General features: G+C 46.8%; 1 protein-coding gene across 1 annotated transcript in view; it reads left to right on the forward strand.

The window, feature by feature from the left end:
* The first annotated feature begins 8,424 nt into the window (after window positions 1-8,424).
* The window catches only part of LOC121289696 (slit homolog 1 protein-like), an 810,815-nt gene continuing 800,991 nt past the window's right edge, over window positions 8,425-18,248 (forward strand). Inside the window, exons 1-3 of the mRNA XM_041209320.1 lie at window positions 8,425-8,603; window positions 16,442-16,513; window positions 17,732-17,803. Of these exons, the coding sequence (XP_041065254.1) occupies window positions 8,425-8,603; window positions 16,442-16,513; window positions 17,732-17,803 (323 nt within the window). The remainder of the gene's footprint in view (window positions 8,604-16,441; window positions 16,514-17,731; window positions 17,804-18,248) is intronic.

The raw sequence follows: 18,248 nt of genomic DNA on the forward strand, positions 1-18,248 counted from the left end.
GTGCTGATTGTGGCATAAAGGTAAGATAGAAGAATGTGTTAATAGCAGAACAAGGGTCAGCGCTCTGTGAAAGAATAACATGGAACTAGTGACAGATGGCCCATGTAGGAGTGGGGGAAAAAAGATAAAAAGAATAAAAATTAAATAACAGAAGTAAAAATTTAAAATAATAAAATGAACAAATTGAACTAAAAAAGGGGTGAGGATGGAAGAGAAAGTTCATGGTCTGAAGTTGTTGAACTCAATGTTAAGTCCGGAAGGCTGTAAAGTGCCTGATCAGAAGATGAGGTGCTGTTCCTCCAGTTTGCGTTGAGCTTCACTGGGACATTGCAGCAGGCTAAGGACACACATGTGGGCATGAGACCATGATGGTATGTTGAAATGGCAAGCGACAGGAAGGTTTGGGTCGCGCTTGTGGACTGAGTGAAGGTGTTCTGCCAAGCGGTCTCTCCAGTGTAGAGGAGACTGCATTGGGAGCAGTAAAATGCAGGAGACCAAATTGCAGGAGGTGCAAGTGAAGCACTGCATCAGCTGAAAGGAGTGTTTGGGGCTTTGGGCGGTGAGGAGGTAAAGGGACAGGTATTGCATCTTCTCTAATTGCATGGGAAGGTGCTGTGGGAAGGGGATGTGGAGTTGGGGGTGATGGAGGAGTGGTCCAGTATGCCATGGAGGGAGCGGTTCCTACAGAATGCTGATAGGGTTGTGGGGGGGGGGTGAAGGGAAGATGTGTTTGGTGGTGGCATCTTGTTGGAGTTAGTGGAAATGGCAGAGGGTAATCCTTTGAATGTGGAGGCTGATGGGCTGAAATGTGAGGACCAGGGGGATCCTATCGGTGTTCTGGGAGGGAGGGGAAGAAGGTGTGAAAGGCAGAGGTGTGGCAGGTGGGTTGGACACGGTTGAGGGCCCTGTCAGCCACAGTGGGTGGGAACCCATGGTTAAGGAAGAAGGAAGACATATCAGAAATGCTGTTTTGGAAGGTGGCATCATTGGAACAGATGTGATGAAGGCAGAAGAATTGCAAGAAAGGGATGGAGTCCTTACAGGAAGCAGAGTGTGAGGAGCTGCAGTCGTCCATCCATCCATCTCAACCTTCAAACATCCAATCAGTCTCAACAGCTTTTTGTGGGGGACCGTGTTCCCCTTTTCCACTCCCCTTTGTGTGAAGCAGGGATTCCTGACATCACTCCTGGATGGCCTGACTCAAATTTTAAGATTCTTCTGACTCCCCCACCCAACCTCCTCCCGCCATCAGAGGGAATAGTTTACCTTTATCTATCCTATTGAATCCTATAGTTCCTCACATTCCCTCACCACCCACCCCCACCCCTGCCATTCCTTCCAGGTTAACTGATTATTTATCGTTTGCTTTTAGTGGATTATTTCCAGAGTACAATGACTGCTGTATTCACCTAGATAACAATTGCCCTGCAACTCCCCCCACTACCCCTCCCCCCTCCATTGGAGAAGCTCACCGTTCCCGGGAGCTATAAGATCTGTCTGACTGTGGCTTTTAGCATTTGGGTGATATAGCCATTTATTGCTTCCTGTCAGTTGACACACATATTCAACGCTGTTTATCATTGTTTCGAATGTTGAAATGAAGGGAATAACACAGCACGCACTGGAAATAGCAGCAGCGATAATCCAGAGATTCAGAGCAGGTCAGTCTGCGTCTGAACAGATGTACAGGAAGAGCCTGACCCTCAAATGTCGGCCTGTCTTCTCTGCTTACAAATGTTGCCTGACCTGTTTATTTCCGACATTTTCTGTGTTTTCCCCTCTCCCCGGGGCTTTTGGGGGCTGAGGTACCTGGGTCGTTCCACCTGCCCCCTGGCTCCTGCCACCCACCTCTCCTCTCATGCAGCACACGCTCACATATACATGCCTAAATCTTCAAAAAGACTCGTTATGAAAGAGTTAATGGAAAATGAAAGGGCTGTGTTCTGTGAAGCGAGTGTTAGTTTCACAGTCCAATGGAGAGAGAATTCACAGGAGGTGGAAAAGGAAAATAAAATTGAAATAAAACTGAATAATGATTTTCTGATTTAATGGTTGGCAGAGGCCCTGGTCCAGAATGGAAATTACCCATCGAGATTAGAGCTATCTGACTAAACTACCCCTAGGATCTGAGGTCTCAGTCCCTGCTAATGTTTCACTTCCTTTCATTATGTCTCTTTGCTTTTTCTTGCTGATTATCTGAATATCTCACCTTCTCTGTCTCTCCATATCTGCTATCTTTCTCTTCCTCTTAATCTTTTTCTCTGTTCCAGTCTATCTTCTTCTCATATTTGATGTACCTTTCTCTGTCACCTGTCTGCATCTCTCTCTGTCTTTTTCTATCTCCCTATCTCTTTCTCTCTCTCTCTGTCTCTCTTTGTCTCCCTCCCTGGTGGTTACACTCGCTGCTGTTATCTGGATGTTTTAATATTCGTGCTTCTGTCACAGAGCTAATTTATATCAATAAGCAGAAGGTTACAGAGCACAGTCAGACTGCAGTTAAAATCTGACCTCCGATCTGCTCCCCTTTTTGGTGGGTGCATTAGTTGAACTGCTTCTCATCTGAGGGAGGGTATACAGAGAGTGCCATAGGAAGTAAGACAGAGGGAGAGTCAGGCAGAATGGAAGACAGGAGTAAGGGAGGAAGGCACAGAAACAGGGATAGGAACACAGAGTCTGAAGGGGAGAGAGAGAGAAAGATAGACAGGGACCCAGATAGTTAGAGAAAAAAATCCAGAAAGGATTAGGGTCAAAGACAGAGAGTGGTTAATTTTGATATGAAATTAGCCACCATTTTGTATCTCACCTGGGTTTTTGTTTCTATTAAAGTCATGGAGGAACTGAGGCAGCTAATTTGTGCATAGCAAGATTCCACAAACAGCAATGAGATACATATCGGATAATCTCTTTAACTTGGTGATGTTGTTGGATGGGTAAATTGGCTCGGAGACTAGGGAGAGCTCCTTTCCTCATCTTTGAATTTTGCATGTGCACCTGAGGGAGCATGTCTCATTGCAAAGATTGAGGGGAACAGAGAACAGGACAAAGAGGAAAAAGAGAAAAGCTGCTGCCTATGAGGGGATACTCACTGGGGGGAGAAGGCTGTTAGATAACCAATGAAAGACACTGTGAAGGCGTGGGGAAGGTATAGGCTATCCACTCACTTTTCTGGTTACATTCCATCTGAATTGGCTTTTGTTGTGACTGACTTAAATCCCGTTCCAGTGCCTCGAGTTCTTAATCCAGCCCAACAGGCTAATGCCAGCACTGAGCGAGTGCTGCGCTGCCTTTCAGGTGAGACATTAAACCAAGGCCCCGACTCCTCTCTCGGATGGTCATAAAAGATTTCATGTCACTATTTCGAAGAAGAGCAGGGGAGTTCGTCATGGGCGTTCGTTCCTCAGACAGCGTCACTAAAAAACAGGTTATCTGGTCATTATCACATTGCTGCTTGTGGGATCTTGTTGTGCGCAGGTCAATGCCACGTGTCCCATGTTACAACAGTGACTCAAAAAAGTGCTCTTTGGGATACCCTGATGTCATAAAAGGCACTATATAAATGCAATTTCTTGATGTTGGATCAAATGTTAAATTTAAATCCGAGATTAAGGGAGTTTTGTTAACCAAGGGCATTAATGGATATGAGCAAAGACAGGTGGATGGAGTTAGGTTGCAGATCAGCCATGGTCTCACTGAATGGTGGCAGAACTGGCTCAGGGGGCTGAATGACCTCCTCCTGCTCCTATGTTCATTTCGCACCTACAAGTAGAAAGTTCTGCTTTAAAGTAACAGGGACCTAGAGATTCCCACACTAGTGTGCAGCCTTTAATTGTGCTCAGGGTTAAAAAATCTGGCAGGGTCTGAATATCGGAAGCTCGTCCACTGAGTTCAGTGCGACTCAGGGAATAAGCCAGATTCACATGAGGCTGGAGGGTTTCAGTCAGCGGGGAGAAAATGCAGCCACACAACAGGAGAGAATTGCGAGGTTACCTCACCTGGGGGGCGTTGTTGTCAATGTTACCCGGCCTTGTGTTCTTGGTTGAGGGATGTTGCCTGTCAAAGAGGCATCACAGGAGATTCGGACGCATTGTGCCCACAATCATCTAGGTCGGACAGTTGAAAAATCAACTTTGGGCTGGTGCTCGCTGCTGCCTGCCAAGAAATATGGATTTGGGAAGTTACCCCGAGTGTGTCAGCATGGGCGAGCTGAGCTTGTCAAGCCAGGAGGAGCCCCTGGCTTCGAGCCCTGCTCAACAAACCTGAGCTCTTCACATAGGCTGACACTCCCAGTGCAGTGCCGAGGGAGTGCTGCACTGCCAGGGCTGTGCTCTACAGCTGAGGAGTTAAACTGAGGCTCCACAGTGCCTGTGCGGTGGACAAGTAAATCATAGAACCATACAGAACAGGGGGAGGCAATTCATCCCATCAGGTTTGTGCTGGCATTTTGAAAGAGCTAAACCAATTAGTCCCATTTCTCCCGGGTCTCCAATTCTTTTCAAATATTTATCCAATTCCTCTCTTGAAAGTTATTATTGAATCTGCTTCCACTGCTTTATCAGGCAGCCCGTTCCAGATCATAATAACTTGCTGCTTAAAAATATTGTTCCTCAATGCCACTCTGGTTCTTTTGCCGATTATCTTAAATCTATATTCTCAGCTTAACAAACCTTCCGTCAGTGAAAACAATTTCTCTTATTTAATCAATCAAAATCCTTCATGAGTTTAAATACATCTGTTAAATCCCCCTTAAATCCCTGCTCTAAGAAGAACATTTTTAAAAAATTCTTTCACAGGACGTGGACATCACTGGGGTGAATGTTTGTGAATGGGGTGCCAGTCAAGTGGGGCTGCTTTGTCCTAGATGGTGTTGAGCTTCTTGAGTGTTGTGGGAGCTGCACTCATTCAGGCAAGTGGAGAATATTCCATCACACTCCTGACTTGTGCCTTGGAGATGGTGGACAGGCTTTGGGGAGTCAGGATGTGGGTTACTTGTCGCAGGATTCCCAGACTCTGACCTGCTCTTCTGGCCACAGTATTTACATGGCTAGTCCAGTACAGTTTCTGGTTAATGGTAACCCCCAGGATGTTGTTAGTGGAAGATTCAGTGATGGTAATGCCGTTGAATGTCAAGGAGCGATGGTTAGACTCTCTCTCGTGGGAGATGGCCATTGTCTGGCACTTGTGTGGCACGAATGTTACTTGCCACTTGTCAGCCCAAGCCTGGATATTGTCCAGGTCTTGCTGCATATGAACATGGACTGCTTCAGTATCTGAGGAGTTGTGAATGGTGCTGAACATTGTGCAAACATCCCCACTTCTGACCTACAGCACAGAAGAAGGCCATTCGGCCCATTATGACTGTGTTGGCTCTTTGAAAGAGCTACCTAATTAGTCGCACTCACCCTGGTCTTCCCCAGAGCCCTGCAAATGTTTTCTTTTCAAGAATTTATCCAACTTTCTTTTGAAAGTCACTATTAAATTTGCTTCCAGTGGCCTTTCAGGCAGTGCATTCCGGATCACAACTTGTTGAATAAAAAAAAATCTCCTGATCCCCCCCTTTGTTGTTTTACCAAATATTGTAAATCTGTGAGCCCTGGTCAGTGACCCTCCAATTATTATAAATCTGCAAGCTCTGGTTACTGACCTTCCATCTAATGGAAACATGTTTTGCCTTTGCCCCAATTTGAAGGTGGGAATATGGTATTTTTACCCAGAGTCCTGGGACAACATTCCTCCCTCGATAGATTGCTGTCACTGAGATCTTGCTGCACACAAAATGGCTGCCAGATTCACCTTGGTTACCACGACATAGCTCTTCAATAAACCTTTTATTCTTGGAGAGATGGGATGGCCCGATTCTGGATTTGCTCCTGTTTCATAACACAGTGCATCCAGTTTCCGATTTAACAGTCCGTACTCGGGATTGTTAAGGAATAACAGCCTGGAAAGGAGGGAAACCTGGAGATGGAATGCAGAGGAGGTTCACCAGACTAATTCTTGGGATGGCAGGACTGTCCTATGAGGAGAGATTGAGGACCTGTATTCTCTAGAGTTTAGAGAATGAGAGGAGATCTCATTGAAACTTACAAAATTCGTACAGGGCTCGACAGGGTAGATGCAGGGAGGATATTTCCCCTGGCGGGGGATCTAGAACCAGGGGACGCAGGCTCAGCGTAAGACGCAGGCCATTTAGGAGGCAGACGAGTTTCTTCACTCAGAGGGTGGTGAATCTTTGGAAGCCTCTACCCAGAGGGCTGTGGAAGCTCCATCACTGAGTGTGTTCAAGACAGAAATCGATAAATTTCTAGTTAATAAAGACATCAAGAGATACGGAGATAGCGTGGGAAAACGGTGTTGAAGTAGATCAGCCATGATCTAGTTGAATGGCGGGGCAGGCTTGAGGGGCTGAATGGCCTACTGCTGTTCCTATTTCTAATGTCCCTTTGAACGTCTTTGAAGAGGGAGAAACAAAAGGGGTTGTGAATGAAGCAGGTTTGACAACCCATCCTCGTGTGCCACAACCTTTTTTATTAATGAGGTGCCCAGTGCCCATTATGTTTGACACCCCCCTGTGAGTGGGAACATGCCTAATCTCACATGTTGGCTTCCAGGATCCTTGAGTGCACAGAGACTAATGGGTATATTTTACTCATTCTCCGGATGTGGGCATCACTGGCAAGGGCAACGTTCATTGCCCATCCCTAGTTGCCCTTGAGAAGGTGGTGGTGAGCTGCCTTCTTGAACCGCTGCAGTTCATGTGGTGTAGGTACACCCACAGTGCTGTTAGGAAGGGAGTTCCAGGATTTTGACCCGGCGACAGTGCTGGTATGGTGACACACCACACAGGAGCGTCCCTCTTGCTCTCTCTCCTGCTCTGTGCTTTGCCAGGCTGTGCTACCTCTCTTTTAGTTGGTATGAGCACTGCACTCAACCACTGGTTGAACTGCAAACTTGCTTTTCCACTGTATGTCTCCACCCACTTCTGAAAGCACTGGGGTGCTTTCCTGGCACAGCCTACTCTGGCTCACCCCAATGGGCCATTCATCCCAACTGAGCCCAGACAGCTGGCACAGCTGGCTCTTTGAACAAGGGGGAGCATCGCATTCAAACCTCATTCCTCCTGGGTAACCAGGTCACCTCTCCCTTCCGTGGCATGGGTACACACGCTCGACATTTTAGCAGCTGTTGGATAAGCTCAGGAACCTTGGCTGCTTTCTCCTGCCCACCTTGCCCTCCCTCCTTCACAGGTACTGAGGCCAACTTGATTGTCATGTCTTGACTCAACATATTCTCAGGGTATAAAGCCTATGATGTTCAGGTCTATACATCGAGTCCCGGTTTCCCAGTACAGATGAAATGTAAACAATAATTAGCTGCGCAACATTCTTTACATTAATCCATGAATTAAAGTGTTGCCAGACTTTCTGAGGGTTGTATTTAGTTTGTTTTTTTTCCTCTCTCTTTCAACAAGGCAACGGATGATTAACAAGGGCCGTGGAAACTGGATAAACAATTGAATCGGACTCTTTTCACATCTGTGCAGTTTTTGGTTCCAACAAAGCCTGCCAGTTCAATCTGAAACACACACACACACACGCACACACACCGATACACACACACACACAGAGACACACACACACAGACACAGATATACACACACAGACGCACACAGACACACACACAGACGCACACAGACACACACACACAGACACAGACGCACACAGACACACGCACACAGACACACACACAGACACACACACAAACAGACACACACACACACACAGACACAGATACACACACATAGACGCACACAGACACACACACACACACACACACCCCCACACACACATAATTCATGCACCATAGCAGTGAATGAGTATATTATATCCTTCTGTCTCTCCTTGCCCGTAACCTGCTGTTAGTCTTTTGGGGGAGAGGAGGGAGGGAGGGAGGGGGTGTGATTGTCAATCTCCTCTCCAGCCTGTGCTGCAACAGCAGGGACTGTGCGATCAGGGGGCGGGGTCATCCTCTGTTATTTGTGGTCTCATTGATGGATGTGTGTGACGGTTTTATTCTATAGGCAGTCAGATGCAGCTTGTAACAGAGGGTTTTTTTGGAATATCAACGAGAGAGAAAGGCAGAGAGATTCTCCAGTGGTGGGGGGGTTAACATAACAGATATCACTCCTGAAGATCAGTGACTGGATTACTGTGTCGACTAGCACAAGGATCCCTCCCTTCCATTGTGCTATTGAGGGTTTGTGACCCAGAATAGATCCTTTGGGGGGGGAAAGAGCGAAAGACTGGATTGAGAGGGCTCCGGTGTTTTGTCATGCTCTGAAGGTTTTACTGGGGACCCGAAGGATTTCCTCACCTTTCATCTCTCTCTTCCCACCCCTCCCCTCCCCTCCCGTGCCTCCCAAACACCATGGACAGAAGCTGGAAGCTGCCTGGGATCGTAAGGACTGGGATTCTCCTGCTGGCTGCTTGTCGGATCTGTACAACTGCCTGCCCGGCTCTATGTAGCTGTGCAGGGACCACTGTAGATTGTCACGGGCTCGGGCTGAGAGCCATCCCCAAGAACATCCCAAGGAACGCGGAGAGACTGTGAGTATTAACCCGTCCTTTTCCTGTTTGTCTGTTCGTTTGCCTTGTTTGATGGAGAGGGGTGCAGGGGGAATGGTCCAGACTTTATCTGGTGTCCCTTAATGAGTACCAATACCAAACTTTGAAATTCTCTGTCACCCTATGAGGCGACTGCACTGAATGCACATCCTGTGACCATGGGATGATGCAGAATCCGCCATCATTAACCTGCTCTTCCTTCTCCCGTGCAGGGCTGGAACTCTCAAAGCATTTTGCATTGTGACCAGCAGCAGTTACTTTTATTTCCTTGCTGCGTTATCTGTCCCCTCTAATGCATGGCAGTGTCAGCTGGACCTCACCTCGGAGCACCCTCACCTCGGAGTCAGAAGGTTCAAGCCCCACTCCAGAGAGCCCAGCGCCAAATCAAGGTTCACACTCCAGTGAAGTACTGGGGGAGTGCAGCACGGTCAAGAGGCTGTCTTTCAAACGAAACATTAAATTGAAACCCCCTCTCTGGCCTCAGGTAGATGTCAAAGATCCCATGGTGCTATCTTGGAGAATATTTAACCACTAAGCAACATCAAATAAACAAGTGATCTGACCATTATCGTATTACTGATTGCAAGATCTTGCTGTGTCCTAACTAGCTGTTGAGTTGCCTACATTACAACAGTAAATATGCTTTAAAAAGGTACGTATTTGGGTGTGAAGTGCTTTGGGACGCTCTGAGATTGCCAAAAGACTTGATAGAAATGCAGGTCCTAGCTTTCATTGAAAAAAAGTTGTTTTAAAAAAATTAATTTCTTACCACATCCAACAGTGGCATTCGGGATATTGAGTTCAAAGACAGGAACATTTTTTGGAATACAGCCCTGTCCACATCGTGTGTGTGTGTGTGTGTGTGTGTGTGTGTGTGTGTGTGTGTGTGTGTGTGTGTGTGTGTGTGTGTGTGTGTGTGTGTGTGTGTGTGTGTGTGTGTGTGTGTGTGTGTACATGTGAGAGAGCATATATGCGTGTGTGTGTGTCTATGTGCATGCGTGTTTGTGCGAATGAGTTTGATTGTGTGTGTGAGTGCACAAGAATGAGTGTGTGTGTGTGTCTATGTGTGAGCATGTATATGTGTGTGTTTGAGTGAGTGTGTCTATGTGTGTGTGTGTGTGTGTTTGTGCGAGCGAGGATGACTCTGTGTGTGTGTGTGTGTGTCTTTGTGTGTGTTTGTGAATGGCCAGGATTCTGTCGGGTCGATGGGGGTCTGGCTCATTGGTTGGTGAACCGGCAGGGACCCTCCGTCACTTCCGTTGGGGGGGCCCAATGGAATCAAGTGCCCTTCAGGCACTCAGTTGGCCGCTGTCGGGCCTTATCCACGATTGAGGTCACTGGTGGCGGAAGCCACGCTCACTGAGAGCTGCTGACCAATCAGAGGCCTCCAGTGCCAGTGGGAGCAATGGCAGCTGGCAGCATTGCAGTGGATGCTGAAAGGATGTTTCCCCTTGTGGGAGAGACCAGAACTGGGTGGGGGGGGGGGGGGGGGGGTTGGTGGGGGGGGGGGACACAGTTTAAAAATAAGGGGTCTCCCATGTAGGACGGAAATGAGGAGAAATTGTTTTCACTCTGAGGGCCTGAGGGTGTGGAATTCTCTTCCCCAGAGAGCGGTAGAGGCTGGGTCATTGAATATTTTTAAGGCTGAGTTCGATAGATTGTTGATTGCCAACAGGGGGTGTCAAAGGGTGTTGGCGGGAGGAAGAAAAGTGGAGTTGGGGCCACAATCAGATCAGCCATGATCTTTTTGAATGGTGGAGCAGGCTCGAGGGGCCGAATGGCCTCGTCCTGCTCCTAATTTGTATGTTCCTGCGTCATCGTGTGAACCCAAACCAAAGGTGGGACGGGGATTGTTGGGGGAGGGGGGGGGGGGTAGATTGCAGGTGAGGGGGGGAAGGGGGTTTGGAAGCAAGGGCATGGGGGTGGCTGTCAGTGGCCTCCCCCCCATCTGACACCAGGCCCCTCAATTGGGCACAGAGTGCCTGATGGCGAGGGACTACCCCAAAGGTCGCTGGCAAAACCGACAGGTTTTATTGGAAGACCCTCCCAGGGTGTGGGTGATCTGTGAGACCTCCAATTAACCCTGAGCGACTGCTAAATTGCTGTGGGCTCAGGGAAAATGGAGGCCAAAGTGACATCCTGCCCCACCAGCCAGAATCCCACTTCTGTCCCTTCCGCACTCCCGACTTAATCGAGGGCAGCTTTGCTGCCACTGGGAGACTGACGTGGGGCCTGTCCTGTGATGAAGTGGCTCTGTCCCCCATGGCTCCTGCCGCGAGGAACTGGATGAAATCCAGCCCAGTGTGTGTGAGCTGAGGTCCAGTTGGCGGAAGGTTAGATGGCGGAGGGTCAGCAGTAGAGGTGTCTGGGTTCAGACTGGCCTCACCACCAGCCAGTGGGAAAGCTGCTGTTCTGCGCTTGGATTCCCCAAGTTAAAAATGCTGTTTGTCAGACTTAGTCGTATCGGCATGGAATCAGCCCCTCCCACACCAATAACCTATCAGTAAGCCAGGAGAGACACTGTTAGAATCCATTGATCCTGTGTCCCGATTTCCATTGCACATCACAGACGCAGTGAGAGATGAAGGTGCTGTAGGAACACTCAGAGAACATGGATTGGATCGTAGACTCTTACTGTACAGAAGGAGGCCAATCGGCCCATTATGCCTGTTCTGGCTCATTGAAAGAGCTATCCAATTAGTCCTCACTCTACTCCAGCTCTTTCCCTGTAGCTCTGCAAATTTATCCTTTCAAGTATGAATCCAATTCTCTTTTGAAAGTTCCTATTGAATCAGCTTCCACTGTCCTGTCAGGCTGTGCATTCCATCATAACTATTTGCATCTCAGCATAAATGGTCCTAACCTCACTTATTTTCTCACTTACACACTTTCTCACATGCTCGCTCTCACACACGTCGGTGCCCACACATTCATTCACACATTCACATGCACACACTCACAAACTCACTCTCACTCTAACACACTCTCACACACATTCACTCACATAGCCGTTCACTCTCAATCTCACACACACGTACACAATCTCATACTGACTCTCACACTTTCTCAAACACATACTCACACTCTCTCATACTCATTAATACCCCCGTTCACTGACACAAATGCTCACACAATTTCTCACACACACATTCAACTTCACTCTCACACACACTCATACAGTCACTCACACGCACACATCCACAATCTAATACTCATTCTCACACATGCTCGCATACTTTCTCTCACACTCACTAGCATCCTCTCTCACTCACACACACTTTCTCACACGCACACACTTTCTCTCACACACACGTACTCTCACATTCTCTCTCACATATCTGCCAAGGGATGAAGCCACACTCCCAGCAGGGGGCAGCGTCCACTGGGAGAGCTGAGGTGATCAGCACCTCGCCCGTGTCTCTCCCACTGGGATCACCATATCCTGGGATTACTGCAAAATCTGTCCCTTTCAACTTGCAAATGTTCCCAATTTCCCACCCTGAACCCCTTGATTATATTCCAGTATGTAATTCACTCCCGGGTATCTGTTATTCTATATATAAACCACCCCAAACCCCTCGATTAGATTCCAGTCTGTAACTCAGCATGTTGCCCCTGTTCTGTGCGGAATGTGCATGTGACGTAAGTGGTCTGGTTTTATCTTTGGTGCTACATGTTTTATTTTAAAGGATGATCAGATATGTTGTTGACAGGTTGGAAAACAAGTTAGCTGCCCACTCACACCCCTGGTACAGTAAGGTAGTTTCCTCCCTTTCCAAAACTTGAAATCTGTTGAGTATGTGGAGGAGATATGTGACTGTTTATATCTATATATGTGTGTGTGTTTGTGTACATGTGTGTATGTGACAGTGTTTATATGTGTGTGCGTCAATCTGTGTATATATGTATGTCTATTTGTATGTGTGACTGAGTGCAGTTCTTTAACTGTGTGTGTGTGTGCGTGTGTGTATGAGTGAGTGTGTGTATGTCCGTGTGAACATGTGTCAGTGTGTGTGTGTGTGTGTGTGTGTGTGTGTGTGTGAGTATATATGTGTTTGTGTGAGTATATCTGTTTGTGTGTCTGTCTGTGTGTGTGTTTGTGTCTTAATCCCCTTACCCAACAAAAATCGATCAATCTCAGTTTTGAACTTTTCAGTTGACCCCCCCCCAGCCTCGATAGCTTTTTGGGGGAGAGAGTTCCACATTTCCACTCCCCTTTGTGTGAAGCAATGTTTGCTGACATCACCCGTGAACAGTCTGGCTCTAAGTTTAAAGTTATGTCCCCTTGCTCCAGACTCCCCCCACCAGAGGAAATAGCTTCTCTCTATCTATCCGATCAAATCCTTTTAATCATTTTAAACACCTCAATTAGATTGCTACTTAATCTGCTACACTCTGGGGAATACAAGCTTATATACAAGCCTAATCTACACAACCTATCCTCATAATTTAACCCTCTTAGCCCCAGTAACACTTTGGTGTGTCATAGAATGAATTATACTACATAGTTACAAGAGCAAACATGGCAGCTATTTTGCACACAGCAAGATCCCATAGACAGTGATCAGATCAGTTTGTCTGATTTTTATTTTTCTTCAGTGCTGTTGGCTGAGAGACTGATGTTAATCAGGATAGATGGAGAACTTGTGTCCTTGACATCTTTGTCAATCTCTCCTTAGCTCCTACCTATCCCTGACCTTCTATCTTGCTCCACCTACTCCATCCCCTCTTAAACAGTATAAAATCCATCACATTTCTGCTTCTCTTTAGCTCTGGAGAAACCTTAACTCAGTTTCTCTCTCTGTCGATGCTGTCTGATCTGCTGAGTTTTTCCAGCATTTTGTGTTTTTATTTCAGAGAGAGAGCTTGTCTACTGTATAACCAATTGTTCCGTGAGATCTATAACATCCGCCTGAACAGGCAGACCAGGGCTTCAGTTTAACTCATCTGTATGACTTGGTACAGCTGAAGCATCAATTCCTCACTTTTGTATTCCAGCCTCCCTTTGAGATATAGGCCAGCGTTACTTTATGTAGCCATGCATGGGCTCCCAGTGACTCTTAGAGCTTCTCTACTGCTCCTAGCCTCAGGCTATTGAGAAACTCATGGCGAGGCAAGAATGGGCGACTGTTCTGGAGTTTTGCTTGACAACACTTTGAGGGGGTTGGGTGTATTTATTTGTAGCTTACCCTCAAAGGGGTAAGTACTGGAATATTGGGTACAATTTTGGTCTCCTTACTTCATAAAGGATATAATTGCATTAGGTGCAGTTCAGAGAAGGTTCACTTGGTTGATTCCAGTTACCTTATGCGAGAAGGTTGGACAGATTGTGCCTGTACCCATTGGAGTTTAGAAGAGTGAGAGGTGATCTCATCGAAACATGCAAGATCTTGACAGGACTTGACAGGTTGGATGCTGAGAGGTTTCCCCTTATGGGAGAGACCAGAACTTGTTTGAAAAGTAGGGGTTTCCCACTGAGATTAGGAGAACTTTTTTCTCTTAGAGGGTCATTAGTCTGTGGAACTCTCTTCCCCAGAAAGCAGTGGAGGCTTGGGTCATTGAATATATTCAAAGCTGAGTTAGATCGGTTTCTGATCAACAAGGGAGTCAAGGGTTATAGGGGATGAACAGGAAAGTGGAGTTAAGACCACGACCAGATCAGCCATGATCTTATTGAATGGCAGAGCAGGTCCGAGGGCCCTCTTAGTTCTCCTTCTAGTTCCTGTGGGTAGCTCTTCCTACTTGCCCCCTGGTTGATGACTGACAAGCCCAGTGTGTCTGAGGTGCACTGAGGAGGGGTGTGAGAGAGCTTGGTTTTCTCAAATGGCTTTTGGTACCTACCTAGAGCCCACTCTTCCCTTAAATGGGCCCTGCACTCAGGGGCAGAAAGTGAAGAAGAACTGCAGGCCTCTCGAGAATGAAGGCTGCCTGCAAGGGGATGGGGGGGGGGTGCACCTTCGAGCATTCCCCCACCACAGGTTCTTCCCTCCCCAGCCCAATGCCTGGTTTGTTCAGCTCTTGAAGAACACTCACTTCTGCTGCACAAAGCTGTTAGGCTTGCTCAAGGTGTAAGTGAAGTAAAGAACTAATGGGGAGACAGAAATCCCAAGTGTAGTAGGGGCATGAGACCTGTGACAATAAGTCTCAGTCCCATTTTCTCCTTCACTGAACATTCCCCAGGGATGTAGGGACAAGCAGAATCTTCCCCAAAGTCAATTGGAGTAGAGTCCATGGTGGCACAGAAAGAGGCCTTTGGTCTAACTGACTGCACAGCAGTCTGCTCCTGCTACACATAGTTTGAGCAAGGAATGGCCTTGATAGGCCAGATGGCTGTTTCTGTCCTAGCTATCCTTGCCTTGTTCCATATATTCTACACAAGAATGCTGTTAGGAGCTGGAATGCAAGTTGAGGAAGGTTCATATGTGTTCATTTTCCAACAGGCCTGCAGTGGTCTTCAAACCTGTTATTATGCGGTGAGAAAGCAGATGTGTTTTTACTCGATGTTTATAAACCTATTAAGATCATTATCGTAGCCAGCTCCTGCTGCAAGCTGGAGAATTCACTGCCATTGTGGTTGCACATTGATATACTTAAAAGGCTGAGGGATTGAAACCCTAACTAAATCCAAAGAATTTTCCCTTTCAACATCTCAGGTGAGGGGCTAATTCCTCCTGCAATTAAGCTGAGTGTCAACTATTCACTACCTCCTACTCTATCTTTGCTTATAGCCTCACAGAAGAAAAAAATAATTTGCATTTCTTTCACAACCTCAGGATGTCCCTGAGCACTTTACAATGAATAAAATACATTTGAAGTTTAGTTACTCTTGTAGTGCAAGTATAGCAGCAACTAAACTGTGCGCAGTAAGCTCCCACAAATGGCAATCAGATAATAACCAGTGACTTATAAGATACATACTGGCTAGAATACCAGGGAGAGCTCTCCTGCTGTTCTTCAAAATAGTGCCCAAGGATTGTTTATATCCACCTGAGAGGATATATCCCTATAAGGAAACGTCGCTGGGAAATTTGCACCGAACAATCGCAATATAATAACCCAATCGTTTGTTTTAGTGATATTAGTTGAGCGATAAATATTAGTCAAGACACTGGGGAGAACTCCCCTTCCATTTTTTGAAATATTGCTCTGGGATCTTTTACAGCCTGCTGAGGCTGCAGGAGGACCCTGATTTAATGTTTCATCTGAAAATCGGCACCTCCAACAGTGTAGCACTCCCTCAGCACTGCTTCGGGAGTGTCAGCCTGAGTTATGTGCTCAAGTCTCTGGAGTTGGGCAGTGGTTGTGGCTTCAAGTGAAAGGTCCCACGGCCTCTATTCAAAGATGAGCATGGGGAGGTCTCCCCGGTGTCCTGGCTAATATTTATCCCTCGAGCAACCTCATTATCACATTACTGCTCTTGCTGCGTGCTGATTGGCCGCCATACATTCTGCATTACAAATAACTGCATTACACTACATGTCCTAGGGTCATGAAAGGTACTACATAAATGCAAGTCCTTCTTTTCTTTTAACCCTAACCCTGCTGAATAAAGAGAACTCTGAACTGTAACCCTTCCCCTGTTGAAGGTATAGCAATTCAGAACACTGTTTTCAGGTGAGGAAAATATAGCTTCTGCTGTGGTGCCCCACTAGGTCACAGAGCCTGCCAGTGTTCACGCCCTAGGGGGTTGCATCAAGTATTGAAACTGAGACAGAGCAACAAAAGGTAGCTGGCAGCCATGGGACTGTTGTCCCAGTTTAAGTCGCGGTTCAGACAGGGAGCTGGTTTATTATTGATGTTTTGCCTGGTTTCCTTCACAGGGAGCTTAATGGAAACAACATCTCACGGATCAGCAAAAGTGACTTCTTGGGACTCAGGCACATTAGGGTTCTGTGAGTATCGCCAATGACGGCATTGAGAGAAAATAAAAGAGCATTAACTCTGCTGTATATCAACACTGTTTACACATGGGCACTGTTAAAGCCCCTACTGTTTGCATTAAACTTTTGAGAGATTGTGTAGGCACAATGGGGTCTAACAGTTCCAGAAAGCATCACAGTCAACTTCCTTTTGCAGGATATTTTCGGACAGTTACTAACCCGCTTAAACCCCTACGAGGCTGGTAGAGTTCTACGTCCTAGTGTACCTGTGTGGAATGGTTTGCTCAGGGTATCTTGGTAGCAGTGGGCATGGGTAACAGCGTGGGTGATGTTAGGTTGGGAAGAACAGAAACTGTCTTGTCTTTTCTATCAGAATCGAAGGGTCAGTGCTGGTGTGGGAAGCAGACAAACGGTAGAGTGGAGCATCTAACCCCGTGCTGTACCTGTCCTGGAAGTGTTTGATGGGGACAGTGTAGAGGGAGCTTTACTCTGTATCTAACCCTGTGCTGTACCTGCCCTGGGAGTGTTTGAGGGAGGCAGTGTAGAGGGAGCTTTACTCTGTAACTAACCCCGTGCTGTACCTGCCTGGGAGTGTTTGATGGGGATGGTGTAGAGGGATCCTTACTCTGTATCTAACCCCGTGCTGTACCTGCCTGGGAGTGTTTGATGGGGCAGTGTAGAGGGAGCTTCACTCTGTATCTAACCCTGTGCTGTACCTGCCCTGGGAGTGTTTGATGGGGACAGTGTAGAGGGAGATTTACTCTATATCTAACTCCAGGCTGTGCCTGCCTTGAGGGCGTTTGATTGGACAGTGTAACTGTCTGAGGAGTGTTCACTCTTGCATTAAAATAACACTTGTTCATGTTTGCTGAAAGACTAAAGTGTTAATTGTAAATGTTAATTTTTAAGAGAGAACTTCACTCTGTATTTAACCCTGTGCTGTAAAATGCACCTTATTAACATTTTTGTCATAAAAATAAGGTGCAGAAGTGCCTGGACTTAAAAGACTGGAGGGTAAGAGATAGTATGGGCTTTCTTGTGGATTGCTCAGAGTGGGTCTGCTCATTTATGGACTTGTTAAAGACAGTGTTGTCCTTTGGGCCATACCTGTTGGGACTGGATTGACTGCCTGCTTTGAGCCTGCTTTGTATTGAGAGTCTGTGTTAAATGACTTGCTTGCCTCAGCCATAATGTTAATGCTTTCTCTCCCTTTTCTCTCTCTCTTCCCAGACAACTTATGGAGAATCACATCAGTTCAATTGAACGTGGTGCTTTTGACGACATGAAGGAGTTGGAAAGATTGTAAGTTGGAAGTTTGACTTCACTGTCTCTCCATTCCCACGTATAGAATTTAGGGTTTTAGCACAAAGAATTACATGGAGTTTACAGTGCAGAAACAGGCCATTCAGCCCATCTGATCAATGTTAATGCTGCACACCAGCTTCCTCAGACTGCTCTTCAGCTTATCTGATCAGCATCTTAAAAAACACTGTGCTTTGTGATACTGGGCCCCACCAGAGTGTGTGTGGTGCTCCCCCCAACACGCAGGTTCGATCCCTGATCTCAACAGAGGGAAGCTGCCGGCACAACGATCCTGAGCTCGGGAAGGGGGATAAAAAATCGACTGGCGTTCCTGTTCCCGATCAGTATCCAGAGAACTGCTGAAAAACAGCTATGCAAGGATGTTGTGTAAGTGGAACAAAAACAGAAAATGCTGGAAAAACTCAGCAGGTCTAACAGTGTCCGT

The sequence above is a fragment of the Carcharodon carcharias genome, chromosome 17 (genome assembly GCF_017639515.1).
Source record: "Carcharodon carcharias isolate sCarCar2 chromosome 17, sCarCar2.pri, whole genome shotgun sequence".
In the NCBI taxonomy this organism is placed as follows: domain Eukaryota; kingdom Metazoa; phylum Chordata; class Chondrichthyes; order Lamniformes; family Lamnidae; genus Carcharodon; species Carcharodon carcharias.